General features: G+C 38.6%; 2 protein-coding genes and 1 long non-coding RNA gene across 3 annotated transcripts; 2 read left to right on the plus strand and 1 right to left on the minus strand.

Annotated features, from left to right (window-relative positions):
* The first annotated feature begins 4,825 nt into the window (after positions 1 to 4,825).
* Positions 4,826 to 5,242, plus strand: LOC146734285 (uncharacterized). The gene is made up of 2 exons (XR_014931718.1): positions 4,826 to 4,904; positions 5,168 to 5,242. It is a non-coding gene; the product is annotated as an uncharacterized LOC146734285 (long non-coding RNA).
* A 548-nt stretch (positions 5,243 to 5,790) lies between these two features.
* Positions 5,791 to 6,585, plus strand: LOC146734286 (uncharacterized). The gene has a single exon (XM_085508551.1). It carries the CDS (start codon positions 5,812 to 5,814, stop codon positions 6,583 to 6,585), a length of 774 nt encoding a protein of 257 aa, XP_085364677.1. The 5' UTR covers positions 5,791 to 5,811.
* Positions 6,586 to 7,618: 1,033 nt separating this feature from the next.
* On the minus strand, positions 7,619 to 9,775 carry LOC146734287 (uncharacterized protein C17orf113-like). The gene has a single exon (XM_085508552.1). It carries the CDS (start codon positions 9,773 to 9,775, stop codon positions 7,619 to 7,621), a length of 2,157 nt encoding a protein of 718 aa, XP_085364678.1.
* Positions 9,776 to 12,999: the final 3,224 nt, after the last annotated feature.

A 12,999-nucleotide genomic window follows, 5' to 3' on the forward strand; every position in this document is an offset into this window, starting at 1 on the left:
CTTTTTTGTGAAAAAAATAATTACGCAGTTATGCTGGTGATAGGAAGTTTTTTTTTCACTTTTCCTAGTTGTTCAATAGTCTGGTAAATTGAATGTTTCTGGTCCGTTTTATTCAAGCAACGCTTTTTAAAAAGTGGTGTGCTGAATTTTAATTTCTGTTTTAGTCGCATTGCCCCCAACTCAAACCACAACACGTTGGTAAATAATCCATGAAATAGTTTGTCTGGACACATTCGAGTTCCTCTCATTGTCACCTTAAAGCTGTGAAAATTTGGTGTTAATCTGACGACAATAAGTATACATTATTTTTTGTTAAAGACCTTGTATTTTGAAAAACATAAACTCCTAGAAAATGTCCATGAAGTCACAGCAATGATTTTCAAGCTTGTTTATCTGCACAAGCGATTTGTTTTCCCATCAAGGTCTGTTTTAACATGCGTAGGGACATCCAAATGTGTAAGGCTATTGGAAACCAAAAAATAAAGGAATAGAATAGCTATAATTCGATAAAATCGGCAGATGCAAACACCAAAATCAGTGATTTTTTTCAGTGGCTGTGTGACCTTGTGTCTGACACATTCATATGCAAATGACTAATCTGTGAAACAAACATGGGTGGAGACAAACCACTCAAATGTTTGGAAACACTCATTGTGTGTCAGAAAGCTACTGATAACACATCCTAACATTGCTTTGTCTTGAGTTAATCTTTGAAACTTATAGGCACACAGATTAAAACTGTGTTGTTGATTTTGCAAAACACTATGGAGGCTGCCTTGCTTCCCTTCAGAAAATCTACATTTTAACCAACTTACATGACATTCTATGGTATGTTGAATTTATCATATGAAAGTTTATAGTGGTTTTCGTCAATTAATAAATAAATGTGAAAATCGTAATTTTCAACACAAATAATAGTCTCGCTACCTTAAGCTAATGTGATATAAGTTTGGGTCATGAACTATCCCATGCGCTATTTGTCTCCTCAAGTTAGTGTGATATGTGCATGGGTCATGAATTATTCCATGTGATCCTTATTAACTTAGTAGTAAAATTAGTTTCCAATATTGAACATGAACAATCCCACACGCTAGTTGTCTTCTGATTTGTGTCCAGCTTATAAACTAGTTTGTGTTTTTTGTCACCTCAAGCTAGTGTGGTATGTGTCCAGGTCATGAAATATTTCATGCGCACCTTGCCTCCTTAAGCTAGTGTGGTATGTGTTCAGGTCATGAAATATTCCATGCGCACCTTTCCTCCTTAAGCTAGTGTGGTATGTGTTCAGGTCATGAAATATTCCATGCGCACCTTTCCTCCTTAAGCTAGTGTGGTATGTGTTCAGGTCATGAAATATTCCATGCGCACCTTTCCTCCTTAAGCTAGTGTGGTATGTGTTCAGGTCATGAAATATTCCATGCGCACCTTTCCTCCTTAAGCTAGTGTGGTATGTGTTCAGGTCATGAAATATTCCATGCGCACCTTTCCTCCTTAAGCTAGTGTGGTATGTGTTCAGGTCATGAAATAGTCCATGCGCACCTTGCCTCCTTAAGCTAGTGTGGTATGTGTCCAGGTCATGAAATATTCCATGCGCACCTTGCCTCCTTAAGCTAGTGTGGTATGTGTTCAGGTCATGAAATAGTCCATGCGCACCTTGCCTCCTTAAGCTAGTGTGGTATGTGTTCAGGTCATGAAATAGTCCATGCGCACCTTTCCTCCTTAAGCTAGTGTGGTATGTGTCCAGGTCATGAAATATTCCATGCGCACCTTTCCTCCTTAAGCTAGTGTGGTATGTGGCCCCTTAAGCTGGTGTGATATGTATTCCAACACATGACAGACTATTCTGTGGCTTTTTGTCCACTTAAGCTAGTGTGGTAAATGTTCAGGTCATGAACTATTCTGCGCACGCCTTGCCCCCTTTAGCTAGTGTATGTGTTCATGTCATGAACTATATCGCGCATGCCTTGCCCCTTAAGCTACTGTGGTACTTTTTGTCCTCTTAAGCTAGTGTATATGTGGTATCATGAACTATTCCATATACTCTTTGTCCTGATGTGACACGTGTCTGGGTCATGAACTATTCTGTGCGCACCTTGTCCCCATAAGCTAGTGTGCCATGTTTCCAGGTCATGAACTATTCCGTGCACCTTGTGTCCCCTTAAATTAAGCTAATGTGATATAAGTTTGGGTCATGAACTATCCCATGCGCTATTTGTCTCCAAGTTAGTGTGACATGTGCATGGGTCATAAATTATTCCATGTGATCCTTATTATCTTAGTAGTAAAATTAGTTTACAATATTGAACTATCTGTTTCTCACATCGTACACCACGGTCTCATTATGGCAAGCCATAAGTGTCATCCAGAGACAATATACCATTCCCTCTTCCCATTGGTTGAGCCACTTGCGGTAGATGAATTTGTAGTACGTGTAAATACACGGCTCTTGGCAACTAGTTTCATTCACATTCTACTACCAGTGCGTTTCATATTAAGACCATCAATTAAATTTATTTTCAATATGTTCGCGAAACATCCAATCTGTTTTTTGTATGCCAGCTTTTTTCAGTTTTATTATCATGTTTCACACTGATCTAGTTTTTATTTATTTTAAACCATACAAAAGCACCTTAGAAACAAAATGTTGTAGCAGGCCACCAAATATCTAGAATGGTTGTATACTGTGGGGTTTCTTGCCTTTTCTATTTCTCTTGCGGTATCGATGGAAATGCACTATTTACAGTTCACTCGTGCTTTTGCACAACTTTTCTACTTTTACAAACTACTCAGCGCACTTTTCAACTTTCTCACTAGAAAGATCAGTTTCAAATTCCCATCCACTTCACATTATTTATTGATTACGTGACAAACATGGCTACAAAAGAGTGTCTGTCATGTGCATATGAACGGAATTGGACACCAGATTACCCAATAATAGACCATTTTCCATTCACTGCGAGAATCACGCGTTATGCGTGAATCGAACGTAAAAACAGGACAAACAAAGGTCATAGCGTCGTAGTCGCGTCAAACACCGCGTGGGATTCGACAAACGCGAAAGTATTTCGGGGACATTTCCATGCTTAATAATGTGCTGTCCACATTTGATGATAGGCAATTTCGATTAAGTAAGGGTATTCGGAAGCAATATTCCTCCGTCGAAGATCGGCCGGTCAATGTAAGCTACGAAATAAAGAAATTCTAGTTCAAAATCAAATCGTTCGATTTTTGCGGCAGACGTTCGACGCGCGTCTTTCATGCATCTCGCGAGATCTCGCAATTGTACGGAAAATCACCTATTAGACAGAATTGGATATAGGTGATTGTCCTTGCGCACATTCATACCATTGTGGGGTGTGGAAGTTATATTTTTATGTCACTTCCTTTATAACCATATGATAAGCTGCAATATGTTGTTCATTATTTTTTGATTATTTTTATAGAGTGTGAGGTTATTTCTTTATTAGCATTGACAGAACCACATTGATCACATTGTGGTGTCGTACAAGGTGCCAAGTGTACAAACCGACTAACCAATGTTGTATGTCTATGTTTGATAATGTGGTTAAAACACATTTCAATCAAGATGAAATCAAGTATTTAAGTTTGTTCAAAAACGTAGTTATGTCATAGTAAATTTGTTCTACTTTTTTTTTTGATTTGGCTCATTTAAGATTTGAATGTGCTATATACAACAACCCTTCAGTCAATGAGAGACTGTTCTAAGAAATTAATTCTGTTGAACTATTTAATATTATCCATTTATTTCGTCATTTTATGATGACTAAAATGGAAACTATCTAAAACAATTGTTAAGCTTTTTGTGAATTGGCACAAATTAAAACAATAATGTGCATAATCATCGCAATTGATATATTTTTTTGCTCCAATTTTCTGCGTCGATGCCGTGGGCCAGTGACCATTATACAATTTAAAAACAGTTTGTATTGTTTACTATAGCTGTTTACAGTGTTCTAATCATTACGATTTACTTATTTTTTTGCTTCCATTCTAGATAATTATGCTCAGTGTTTGATGTAAAATTGAAGCGATGACTGAATAAATGAACCTTGGCTGGCGAAGATGTATCAGGAAGTGTACACATTTGTTGGAAGTGAAAAAAAATATTCAATGTAATGACAAAAATTGTAAAATGCTGTGGAATTTCTTTTGTATGTGAGAGTGCTGTTTACCCTTCTTGAGTGTATGGGGGCGCTGTTCACCCTTCTTGAGTGTGAGGGCGCTGTTCACCCTTGAGTGTTATTTATATTTTCTTTAAATATTCATATTTCTACCTTTGAGATGTATTGTAAATTCTTTATTTTTATTATTAATTTCTGTAGAGAATATGTAATGTATTATTTCAATGTATTTTGTAATTTTGAGAAAACACTTCTTTTGCCGAGGTCATGTGACATGACAGACTCCATCTTGTAAACTTCTGTTTGCAAACACTTTTCTTTTGCTGTCTGCAATTTCACCCAGTTTCAATCTTTATCAGTCTCTGGAAGTTTGAAAACCATTTCATGTTTTTCTGGTAAGTTTAATCTTTGTAATTGAAGTTACTGAAGTTGTTATTTAAAATATTTTTGAAACTTTAATATTTTGTGTTGAACTTTATGCATATCGTCTATGACAATGCATATCGTCTATGACATTTTTGAATTGTACTTCTGCTTTATATAAAATGTCACATCCCCTTCAGATATCATTGCTAAAGTTCTTGATATATATTCTATGCCCATTTTTTTATGAGTTTATTGTCAGTCAAGCACATTTTTCTTGATAATCTTCTAAAATGTGTACAATTGCATGTATTTGACATATAGAGCTCGAGCTGTGTGAATGGCGACCTGAAGCTGAGGAGAGCATTGCATTTCACTCGATTTAGAGTTGTTCTAGTCAGGGTGAGCTATTTTGTATATTTCTATAAAATGTATTTCTGAGATTTATTGCAGTTATATTTCTTAGATGAATATGTTTTTATTTATCATGTTTGCCAGCAGCATAAACTTTCTGTTTTTCTGACAAATATGTATTTATATCTCCCTGATATCAAATTGTACATGTAGTCCCTGAGCTAGACAGCCTATTGAAATGTGTATAATATTGACACTTCATTGAGTCAAATGTACTTATTAATGTGTTTTTACATATTTTGTCTACACAGGTTTTTGTTTTGTTTTTGTTTTATGTTATCTTAACCATAGTATGAACTTGGAATAAAAGAACGCAGTGAATGACATACATGCGTGTCTCTATGTGTGTCTATCTGCACGTTACATTTTGGCGTAGTCGGCAGGATCCAAGTGCGACTTCTACATGGTTTAAACCCTGACTTGAAGAGAGAATTAAGGCCAAGTTGAAAGTGTGTTTCCTGGGTGGTGTGCTACATTTCACCTGAACTGTGCTACTGTGTTCTCATAGAAGACACTGATGTTCAACCTGGACTGATGACACATCATCAAGGATGAAAAGACAAGTTTGTGTGAACTCTTTTAAATAGACTCTTTTATTGAAGTTTGTTTGACAATAATTGTTTGAATTTTTATTTAGTACTTGTGTATTTCACAGAATTTTCAGTCTTGTTTTTAGTAGATCGTTGCAATGTATGTTTTTACACGTGGTGCACTGTAAAAATTTTACTTGAAGCTGTTATTGTGTGAATGTAGTAGTATAGGATCCCTTACTGTGTGATAATCTGTTATTAAGGTCACACTGTATGTATTTAGTACTTGAGTGTAGATTATTTTAGTTTAATGTTATTTGTGTACTGCTGGTTCACAATTTCTTTTTGCTGTATATCCTACTATCATGTCTGATACAGAGCAAGCTGCTACTGAGGCTGATGTCCAAGGGATGTTGCAGAGAATTAAAGCATTGGAGTTGGCTGTTACACAAAAAGATGAGGAAGTGGCTGCAGCATGGGCAGATGCTGAAGCATCTAGTATGGAGGTAAAGCGTCTGATTGCTTTGGAACGAGAGACATCTAAGGTCAGTGCAGACTCTGGTACTGGTATGGGAAAGGTGGTGTACATGTCTCCGAGTAGGAAACTTGACAGGTTTCATGACAAGCCTGAAAAAGCCAGTGATCTGTCAGTAGAGGACTGGATTGAAGATGCCCAAGCAGTTATATCCTCCAGAAGACTAGATGTGAGTGAACAGGCTGCATTTCTCATTGAACATCTTGTTGGTAAGGCCAGACGTGAGATACTTGGTCGTGGAGATGCCGTCAAAAGTGATCCAAGTAAGATATTTGCAATACTTATAAGAGTGTTTGGTGACGGTGATAGTTTACCCCAGCTACAGCAACAGTTCTTTGCGTATACACAGTCTGATGGAGAAGACATCATTGCATGTTCCTTGCAGTTAGTTTGTTTGTATGACAGAATCGTACAACTAGATTCGTCATTCAAACCAGGTAGAGAAAGTCAGTTAAAAAGTCGTTTAGCTGAAGCTGTTCGAGATGACAGTTTGCGAATGGAGTTACGAAGACTGAATGCAGATCAGCCAGAACTTAGTTTTTTCGATGCTCGTGACCAGGTTATCAAATTGGTGGGTCAAAGGGCAGTGTTTCATCTAGGATGAAGCCATGAGGGGGGATTGTCCCCCTTTGGTGTAAAAATTGAGGGGGACTTCACTTTGTCAAGGGGGGAATGGAAATTGATGACAAAACAGATTTTGCTATTAACACAGGTTACGGGTATTGTATTTTTTTATTAAAGTTGGGAGTATAACGGTAAAGTATTATTAACATAATTGTACATGTCTATCTAAAACTGAGAGTGGATTCAAGACAATACTATATTGTACCAAATGACGTTGTAATATGCAAATACAGTAAACCTATCTGAAATGCACTGAAGATTATTATTAGTTATTAGTTACTAATAACTACAGTTCCTGTGCTGCATCATGGCTAAACAGTAATTGAATTTGTGCATGGTCAATAAAATATTTTCACCCTTATCAGTCAGAGTGACTTAATGTAAATATATTTGGTACACAATATACAATAAACATAAAAGGATATGTTGGAATTATGAATATCATGGGTAAGTATATTAATGTTTCTATTCAAATAATAATTATACTGCTGTCATATTAAGAACAATTTTCATGGACCAACTTAAGTTATAAAATTATTTAACTGACAAAAAATTGGATAATAATAAACCATTAGTCAAAAATTTTATATTCATTGTATCAAATAAAAATAATTTCAATAAATTAGTATGGCAAACACAATATAAATTGTGATGACACAATATTATGAGATTTTTGAACCACTGATTTTTTATTTGCCTGCAATATCTAGGTAGAAATATGCTAATTTATTCTATTTGCAAATTTTCTCATCATGGTGAAAATACTGAAACTCAATCAATTGTGTACCACTGCTGTGCTGATTTATTTGATCAATGCTCTGAAGCGGAGAAAAACAGTCAGCCAAACTGAACGAAACAAGCTGAACGGTTCAAACAAAAACAGAGCTGTAACATAGTTGGAATGATTGACAGGTGAACGTAAACACGCAAAAGTTTGCAACATTTTATCTTTTGATCGTGCCGACTAGAAATTTGGGCACGTTGAATTGGCAACGCAACCGGTCAAAACAAATTTATTCTTTCAGGAATATGCGCCGCGATTTTTGGATTCTCCACTGGCGAAGCGATTCCTCATAATCAAAATCCTTGAGTGGGGGACCTTCAATCAGAATGGTCATCAGGCGATTCAATGCGCGCTCCTCAATTCTATTGCGTAGACACGTTTTGATTTTATTCTGGGCTGAGAAGCCCCTCTCGCAAATAGCCGTGTTAACTGGCAGCGTAACGGCAATCTTCGCTAAGATGATCAAATTTGGCACTGTTTGACGGTGGTTGTTGTTTATGAGTTTCCACAACAATGATAGGTTATCACGTGGATAAGCTTGTTGTAGGACGAGCTTTTTCACAACGGACCATTCGTGTCGGGTCTCATCAGGGACAATGATCGGGTCGCAGGGCTTGCCTTGACTGTCGTACTTCGTCTCGCCATAATGACAAATCAGTACTTCGATTCTATCATTGCCGTGGTGGGAGAGTTCGTCAGCTGGTACGAATGACAAGTCACGCATTGCGAGAACATCAAACGCCGATACTACACTGGTACTATCATTTGGAAAACGACTTTCGATGTTCTTGATAAGGTTATCGAGGAATTCGCGTTTGGTCTTCTCAACATAATCGACGTGTTGACGATTTTGTAGTTTGTGTCCCATAAGCTCGCCGTCTTCATTGATTTGCTCTTTTAATTGGGCTTCATAATACCCATGCAGAGATCCACTACGTACATCTTTCAGTTGCTGGACTGTCGTGTCTACGGTAGGTTTAATTGCCGCGACGTCTAAACTGTCCTTTTGAAATATTAAGTTCAGTTTAGTTACAATTGGAATGACATCCATCAAAAACCATGTTATGGCGACGAACTTGTATTGCGTCAGTTGCTTATGTAAACCAACCCCTTTTGGATCTTTATGTAGAACACTCTGATCGAAGTACGTAACAAGTGCGTTCCATGATCGGTAGACTGTTTGCAAAGAATCGTAAAATGCAAACCAGCGCACTGCGTGAATCTCCTTTATCTTCAGCTCAGGGCTATCAAGAATTTTCTCTATCCCCTTAAATCGTGATGAACGGAGCGAAGACTGCTTAAAATAATAAAACAAACTGGTGAGAATTTCTCTGTACTGCTTTAAATATTCAACACCGCCGGCTGCTTGGCTGGTACATAGCGCAAGTCGGTGAGCGACGCAATGAATATTTATTAAAAATGGGTTTGTTCCTTTTAGCTTGGCACTAACTCCATTATTTTTTCCTACCATTACCGATGCTCCGTCACTTCCCAGGCCCATCATTTTTCTAGCATCGAGTTCTCTTTGTTGCACTGCGACGACCAGTTTGTCGGTAATTGATGCCGCATCTTTTTCAAGGAGGTGATAATTACCGAGGAAATGAGATTCCACATCGAATCCTTCATTTACCATACGTATATACATAACCAGCCTCCCAGTCACCGATATATCAGTGCTTTCGTCTGTAAGGATGCTGAACATATCACAGCTCTGAATACGTTTCGAGACTTTAGTTGTTATAACGTCGCTAATTGTTTGCTGTAAGTCTTCGGCTGTCGTGGACGACTGATAGGTAGCATTACCGCCAACCTGCAAGTTGCCAACATGTTCGCAACCAGACTCGCGCAATAACTCTAATAATGAAGAATATTTATCGGTAGCAATAGCCTCTTTAGCTAACCAATATACGGTTTTCATTGCTGTGATAACGGCGTCTTGCTTTTTGGTAAGGACGGTAGAGACGGCTGCTTCCATGTCCGCTCGCATTATCGTAGCTTTTACAGCTTCCAAATGCAAAGCGCTGCTGGCGTGTCGTGCAACAGTCGATGTGCGGTAGTTTTTACAACCGTCGGCGTCAGTGAATGGGTTTCGCTTTCCAGATTTGAGACATATTCTGCACTTCATGCCCGTGCCATCTTTCGGTTGTTCCAGCCATTCAGACCATCCCGGTTTACTGAGCCATGACGACTGAAAATTACTTTGCTTCCCCCTTTTAGCAGGTGGCGACGACGGGTCTACACATGACTCCAGATCGAGAGGTCCTACAGCGTTGTCAGTTTCTTCGTTTTGCGTTGCATTATTTGCATCATTGCTTTCGTCGACTTCGTCTTCATTTTCATCGACGTTTTTCTTGAAAAACGTTGTTATTAGTCGACCCCTTTTCATGATATTCACGTAGTAAATAACTAGGATGCCGCACAGAAAACCAGGACACAGAACGTAAATTTGAAACTGGCGCTCAATGAAAACCAGAATCACGTCACAAGTTTAATTAAAAATTAAAACAATGATTTCACTCCCTCGGATAATTAAGGAATCGTACTTCAAAATAGTTTATTCATCACAAATTTAACAGGGGAAGCACCGTTTTTTACGGAGCGTTGATGGAATCTACTTGATAAAATGTAACAACAAAAAACACACACGCAATCACACGTAAGAGTTTATTCATCACGTACTAGTATCAACCAGGAAGGCAACATTTTTTGGAAGAGCTTTGATGGAATATACATCATAAAATGTAACAAAAACAATTCCAGGCACGTGGCATTCACGCACACTACTGCCCTGGAAGCAATTAACTTCCCTCGCGTAGGATATACAATGTTGCATTTGCAATATTACTCGTGCCCAATACGTGCTATGTAAGTGGTTCAGTCCAAAAAGTGTGTGTCAGACGCGTGTTCCGTCTCATTTGAGGGAGTGGCTGGGAGTGGTAATAAGATCGATTTTGCGCGATGATCGCCCCGTCCTCCTTTGAGTGGCGGCGCTGAGTTCAAGTATTTGCGCGAATCGCGCAATCGCGCGCCCTGGATGAAACACTGAAAGGGGCAAATCTTTGAAAGCAAAACGTGAAGCTGCTGTTCGTGAGGTATTAAACGACCAATCTAAAAGTGATGGAGAAGTTGCAGCACTGGCTCAACAGGTGTCTATGCTTTCAAAACAAGTTGATACCCTCACATCAATGGTACAGAAATTTGTGAAACCTGAGAATCGTTCACCTGTGTCAACTGACAATAAACCTCGATGTTGGACATGTAACTCACCAGATCACCAGATCAAGTCCAAACCAAAGCCTAAACCCCAAGATTTAAACTAAACCAGCCTGCTGCAGAGAGCAGTGTGGTAGGTGATACTAGGATTGATGGAGGCTCATTTATACATAGCGTGGTGGGAGATTGTCCAGAAGCTGTTCTAAAGTTGGGAGGTACAGATGGTGTGTGTGTACTTGACACCGGTGCCCAGGTCTCAACAGTAACGGAGCAGTTTTTTAGAGAATATCTTGTTAAAGCAGAGTTAATAGATGTTGCATCATTTATTAAGTTAACTGGTTCTCAGGGCCTTGATATACCCTACCTTGGTTATGTGGAGCTGTCTATTACTATTTGTAATCATACATTTAATAATTTGGGTTTCTTAGTTGTGCGTGACCCAACCAATACTCCTGTTGAGTCACGAAAGAAAAGAGTACCTGGTGTTATAGGGTCCAATGTTTTTAGGGATATAAGAAATGAATTTGTAGGGTAGTATGGCGATAACTTTAGAGAGAAAATATAAACTGGGCTTAGTGTGAATGAGATTAACTTTCTTTATATACTAGAAGCTTACAAGCCAACGTTTGTAAACACTGAAGAAGTGTTTGCAGTTTCAGTGGAGAACAGACCTGTGAGAATTGCTGGGAAGAAACCTGTATTGATTCCTGCTCGTTCTATACGTGTAATTGATGGATCTCTCAGGCCTGCCCCCATTGGACAGACATACAATGTGTTGTTTGAGCGAAATGAAGTTCATGTTGCAGAGTTGCAGAGTGGAGTGGCCATTGGTGCAACATATGTGACTGTGACTGATACTGGTAGGGTGCCTATGCAAATTGCAAATTTCAGTGATCGTGATGTTTATTTAACCCCTCGCACCCCAGTGGGAGTGGCTAAGTCTGTTTCTTTAGAGCCAACTATTAGGTTTCATGCTGTGAATGTAAATGAAGTACAAGTGACAGAAGCACCAGGCAGTGATGTCACAGCTCCTGAAGTACAAGACCTTATCTCAAGAATGAATGTTGGTGATGTCAGTCAAGTCCAGAAGAACAAGTTAAATATGCTGATTGATAAATATCAGAACACATTTAGTAAGGATGAGGATGATATTGGATTTTGTGATTTAGTACAGCATCGAATAATTACCACTGATGATAAGCCTGTTAAAGTACCACATCGTAGAGTCCCACCACATCACTGGGATGAGGTGAGGGAGTACTTACAGAAATCTTTAGAGAGAGGTGTTATTAGAGAGTCGTCTAGCCCTTATGCATCACCAATAGTTTTAGTAAAAAAGAAGAATGGTAAGCTGAGGTTATGTGTGGATTATCGCTCCTTGAATATGAAGACTCACAAAGATGCGTATCCTTTACCTAGGATAGAGGAAGCTTTAGAAGTACTTGGAGGCGCCAAATATTTCTGTAGCCTGGATTTGGCACATGGTTTTAATCAACTTCCGGTTGCTGAGGAGGACATTGAGAAGACTGCATTCCGTACAGGTACAGGAGGTCTTTTTGAGTATACCAAAATGCCATTTGGTCTATGTAATGCTCCTGCCACCTTTATGAGGTTGATGGACAAAGTATTTGGTGATATCAATTTTCAGACTCTTCTTGTGTATCTTGATGACATTTTAGTTTTTGGTTCTACTTTTGAAGAAACTCTATCGAGACTCGATATAGTACTTTCTCATTTGACTAAGCTCAATCTCAAGGTAAAGCCTGAAAAGTGTCATTTATTTCACACTAAAGTACGCTATCTGGGTCATGTGGTGTCTGGTAATGGTGTTTCCCCAGATCCGGAGAAAGTGCGTGCAGTTCAAGAGTGGCCTAGGCCAAAATCAGAACGTGAACTACGTGGGTTTCTTGGATTGTCTGGGTATTACAGGAGGTTTATTCCAGAATATGCTAAAGTGGCTGCCCCACTCCACAGCTTACTAAAGAAGCCTGATGATGTCAGAGGGAAGTCAAAGAAAGGGAGGAAGAAAAGAGTTACTACCAATAAGGGGTGGTCATGTGATGTCAATGAATGTTGGAACCAGTCTTGTGAAGAATCATTTATGGCACTGAAAAATGCACTGACATCCCCTCCAGTCTTGGGCTATCCTAATTTCAAACAGCCCTTTATCTTAGAAACTGATGCTAGTTTTTTAGGGTTGGGCGCTGTTTTGTCACAGAAACAAGGTGATAAAACTGTTGTACTTGGGTATTCTAGTAGAAGTTTAAAACCTAATGAACGCAATATGCAGAACTACTCCAGTATGAAATTAGAGTTGCTTGCATTAAAGTGGGCAATCACTGAAAAATACAGAGATCTTCTTATTGGAGCTGAATTTGTAGTCTATACTGATAACAA

This window comes from Saccoglossus kowalevskii, chromosome 15 (genome assembly GCF_978046115.1).
Source record: "Saccoglossus kowalevskii chromosome 15, keSacKowa6.1, whole genome shotgun sequence".
Classification (NCBI taxonomy): domain Eukaryota; kingdom Metazoa; phylum Hemichordata; class Enteropneusta; family Harrimaniidae; genus Saccoglossus; species Saccoglossus kowalevskii.